General features: G+C 34.1%; 1 protein-coding gene across 2 annotated transcripts; it reads left to right on the forward strand.

Moving 5' to 3' along the window:
• Nucleotides 1-254: 254 nt before the first annotated feature.
• Nucleotides 255-3,656, forward strand: LOC133823434 (uncharacterized). 2 transcript variants are annotated; one of them, XM_062256203.1, is made up of 4 exons: nt 255-1,229; nt 1,475-1,521; nt 2,034-2,113; nt 2,275-3,656. In XM_062256203.1, exons 1-4 carry the CDS (start codon nt 870-872, stop codon nt 3,123-3,125), a joined length of 1,338 nt encoding a protein of 445 aa, XP_062112187.1. In that variant the 5' UTR covers nt 255-869; the 3' UTR covers nt 3,126-3,656. The 2 variants fall into 2 exon arrangements, with proteins under 2 accessions (XP_062112187.1, XP_062112186.1); XM_062256202.1 differs by having other exon boundaries at nt 262-1,229; nt 2,245-3,656.
• The last annotated feature ends 1,387 nt before the right edge of the window (nt 3,657-5,043 follow it).

Genomic DNA, 5,043 nt, shown 5'->3' on the forward strand with positions numbered 1-5,043 from the left:
GGTCATTACCCCGCAGTCACAAACGTGTTCTAGTTCTACTGACTGCAAGCAAAACAAATAAAAAAAAATTAAAAACAAATAATAAATATACTGCATTAAAAAAAAAACAAGAGGAGAGAGGAGCATCTGGTGTGGGTCGTCGTTGGAGAGAGTAGGACCCACACAAATTTTTTGCTTCTGCTCCTTACTTTCTCTCAAAAGTATAAACGATAAAACTACCCACTCCCATCATTTTGTATTCCTCCCTGTTCTCTCTTCCTCTTTCTCTTTCCCTATTCTTCCACCCTGGCATACTCGTCCGTACTCTGTCCCTCCTTTCTCTCTCCTCGATTCCACTTTACCGGTTACCCCTTCACCCGGTCACCCAATTACTACAATACTCTATTACTATTACCATTACTATTACGAATTTACTATTCCCTCTTCTCCTTTCTCTCTCTCACCACACGTGTGTTGCCCTCTCCTCTGTGAGGAGGAGCCTGCCTTGCACTGTTCCATCCATGACCCTCCGCACGTGCCACCTCTCCCTTACTATTCCTTCTTTCTGTGGTGCAACGCAATAAAAGTTGAAGAGAGAGAGAAACCAAGAAAACACAAGCTACACACACAGAGAGTGATAAAGAGAAATAGAGAGAGAGAGAGAAACACCATTTTTTATTTTCTTCTCTATGTCTCTCTCTCTTCTTCGTTGTGTTCTGTAATTTATTTACAGTATGAATCTTCTGCTTGATTTTTATTCATATTAATTATATAATTATATAAATTTGACTGTGGAAGAGATCATCTTTGTTTCTTTTCTTCTTCTTCATCTTTTTCTGTTACAAAATCTATTGGGATAAACCCAGCAGACCCAATCTTATCTTCAACCGATGAGGATCCGGAAAAGGCAGGCGCCGTTTCCTCTCTCTTCACTCTCGCCAGTACCTATCTCAGATCCCCTCATCAACCTCAACCAGCCACCATCGGTGGTGGTGCAACTCCACCACTACGATCCCTCTCAAAACGACGCCGTTAACCCACATCCACATGGGAATCCTTCTCAGGAACCTTTTCGAGATACCCACGTCGCTCCTCTGCCGTCTGATCGTCCCATGAATCATCATCTATCGCCGATCGGGACAGGAAATATAAACAGAAGCACCGACGGCTGTGATTTTTCTGATGCCGACCATAGGGCTGATGATCACAAGGATACGATGAACAAGAAGAAAAAGAAGGAGGATCGTTTGGTTAGTGAAACCAAAACCTTCTGACATATATTTTATTTATTTTTTATATTAATTTTTCCGTTTTTCTTATTTCATGTTTTTTTTATTTGTTTATTACAGTAGTGCACTTCTGTTCATTGTGACCTAAAGAAGAAGTGTATTAATTTTGTTTTCTTTCTCATTTCAATATGCTTTAATTAATTTCTATTAGTGCATATGTATTTGGATGACGTTTATACTTATTTGGTATATCTTTTATTTTTCAGGAATTAATTTTTAAAGAGGGAGAAGATAATAAGGGTAATGATATCAGGTAAGAAATTAAGGAACAAGAAAGAAAATTATATTAATTAATTGCAAATAAAAGAGAAAAGTTATAATTATATATATGTTTGCATATGTTCTTCCCATCTTCATGAATTCTTGTAGTAAAAAAGGTTAAAAAGAGAGACCCATAACCTGATATAATTTACCCGGTGCACTAGAAACAAATAAAAATAGAGAAAAAGAAAATACTGCAAGTGGAAATACTGTTTTAGGTGTTTTTATATCAACTTTGGGTAGCCACCATACCTTCCCATCTAAATCTAATCCAGTCTTTGGTTATTTTTTTGGTCCCTCTAACTAATACATAAACCCATGCGGTGCACGTTAGCATGGGATAATGGTCCCCAGCTACAATATATCTACTTCTTTTTTGTTTACACTTATCACTATTTAATTATTGTTTTGGTTATTTTGTTTTCACTTAGGCTGTAAAATTTTCCTGAACATATTTGGTTGAAGAATTTTTTCTTTTTTTTTTAATTAATTATTTATTTTTAGCATGGGAAGCACCCCGAGTGCAGAAGCAGATTCAATGTTTCATTTTCCGGAGTCAACCAATTCTACTTCTTCTCCACAAGGTAATATATATTATCTCATTATTATCTTTTCTTTGTTACATAAAATACTAGACACTATAGATTGTTTGTGGGATTTGAGTTTCGGTTTGGATTATTATATTGTTGTTGTTTGGATACATATTTTGGATTAGTGATGATGAGAAAGTCGTATTGGTGCGAAGGAGAGAAGGTTTTCCCACTGAAAAAGAGAAGAGGGAGTTTTCTACGAGAAGAAGATCAAACAAGTACATTAATCGTGGTTGATGAAGATGGTCATGATCATCATAAGGAACTACATAAGAAGACCACCACCAACGTGAAGACAGTCAAAGCTAAAGCAACCCACAAGAAAGAATGTAATTCTTCTCGTAAAAACGACGACATTTCGAACGATCATCATCAATATGATGATCAAGAAGAAAAAGAAATTCAAGCCCATCGTCATCATCAATATCAGCTTGGTAGTAACAGCAGTGGAAAAAGCAACAAAAAGGCTCGAGGTGGTGCAGTAGTGGAGGGTTCGAGGTGCAGTCGTGTTAACGGAAGAGGGTGGAGGTGTTGCCAGCAAACCCTCGTGGGTTACTCTCTTTGCGAGCATCATTTGGGCAAAGGACGGCTTCGGAGCATGACCAGCGTCCGGAGCCGGTCCATGTTGGCTAGATCATCATCACCAGCAGCTGCAACTGCGATAACAGCAGCCCAGACGGGTCCATTACATGAGGCTGAGGGGGAGAAAGAGACGAAGCTTTGTGATAATGTTGAGAGAATAAGAGATAGTATTATATTCAATGAAGAAGATGATGATGATGATGATGATGATGGTTACGATGACGATGACGATGAAGATTACGGAGAACATGATTACGAGAAGAATAAGAAAAAGAAGAAGCCATTGAAGATTGCGAAGAAGAGGGTTAAGCTCGGGATGGTTAAGGCTCGATCTATCAGCAGCTTACTTGGTCAGACGAACAGTAGTATAAGTACTGGTACTGGTGCACTTTCCATGGCGGATAGTAAAAATAAGCAAGTATAATAGAGTACGTTTAATAATGAAGTGTCATATAAATATATAATATATGAAACACATATGAGCAATATATATGATCTACTTCTGTTACTGTGCATCTGTGTTACGTGTTAGATCATCTCAAAGATGGGAGTCTAGAGAGACTGGAGATTCGACGTGATGAAACACTGATCAAGCTGGTGCAACTATGGTTTGTTTGTGATCTGATATTGATGATTATGGTTTATTATAATTATTATTATTATATGGATAGACATGATGAAGTCGTGTCGTATTGGCTATCGTTTTGTTACTTTCTTTGTTTTTTTGGCGACTGATAGCGTTTAATTATTTAATTAATGGGTTTTGTTTTGTTTTGTTTTTTTGGGGGAGGGGGTAAAACATATGCTTTAACGAGTAATTATAATATTATAATATAAAGTAGGGGAAGTACCCATATGTAGACCCTATAATACGGATATATAACTACTGTATAACTTTTGACCAACGTTGTTTAATTATCAGCAACTCTATCTGCTGGGATTTGGCAGCGGCACATATCACTATATTCTCCTGTTTTTTTTTTGCCTTTCAATGCATAGTTCAAATTTAAAGAATGTACTATGAAACTCTAGAAGTTTCAAAAGTTATTTCTGAATTAATATATAGGACAAATGGATGGTAAATTTTTCGAGTGAACTATAGCTTGTAGAGTTTTGTGCCTGAATTATTATTATTTTTTTGGGTAAAAATGTTTATTGAACAATTGAAATCATTGCATGCATTTATTATTACATTATATTTATTTTTTTAAACAGTTTGTTACGTAGCATATGTCACATACATAAATCCAGGATTAGTGTCTATTTAAATATCTTATCAAGTTAGTAGAAATTCAGTTTATTATTGAGAACATTAGAAAATTAGTTCCAAAAATGTAAATATATATTTTTAAAATTTATCATTATATCACTATATATGTATGTATTTGTATGTTAGGATTGTTGAATTCTACCACATTAGCACAACATCAGTGCTATATGAGCAAACTGTTAAAAAAATAAATGAAATGCAATATAAGGGACATATTTACAATAATTGTTATTAGTTCAAGAGAAAATTTTGCCACGAAAAAAAGTTCAGGGTCAAAACTTGTAAGATCTCATTTATATAAGTTTATATGTATGCTTCCTATTGCACAAAATAGCATATAATAGAAAACATAAATACATGTATAGAAGTGATTTTCATACATAGACACGTAAATTCAATAATAAAATCATTTGAGTACTTACGAGATGCGTAGCGGAACAATGACTACACCATTTAGATTCTCTAACTTTTGTCTTTGTTGAATGCTAGGTATTGCAAGGAATCCAAACCGCTTTGAAACAAGATCACAATCTTCCAAGTCTTTCTCTAAACCAACCTAGTGTTTGTGTGGGCAAGTCTCAACACATGAGAAGAGATTTCCTAGAGAAAAAACTAAGAAAAAGTAGACGGGTAGGTATAGAAATAAGTAGTGTATTTTTACCTTGTCAAATTCATTTCACCTAATGCATTTTATAACTAGTATATATAGGAAATTAGCTAGGACATAAAATAAGTTTTAGTTTCCCATTTTAATTTAATTTTTTAATAATTATAATTAATTAAATACTTGTCAAAATTAACCAATTTATTTTGACATTTACTTAATTCATTTTATTAATATTAATACCAATTTATCAATATTAACGAAATTATCCCAATTGGCTATAATACTCTCTTTTTGAGACTTTGTAATAAAATCCTCAAAGTTTCTTCTATTTTTTCTCACAAAATATCAATAAATAATTTAACATTATTTATTTCCATTGAACTAGTCAATATGATATTTTTATAATTAATAATTAAATTAATTATTCAAGATTACTAGGTTCATTTTGACAAGAAATGACATGGG

Source organism: Humulus lupulus, chromosome 3, assembly GCF_963169125.1.
Source record: "Humulus lupulus chromosome 3, drHumLupu1.1, whole genome shotgun sequence".
NCBI classification, from domain to species: Eukaryota; Viridiplantae; Streptophyta; class Magnoliopsida; order Rosales; family Cannabaceae; genus Humulus; species Humulus lupulus.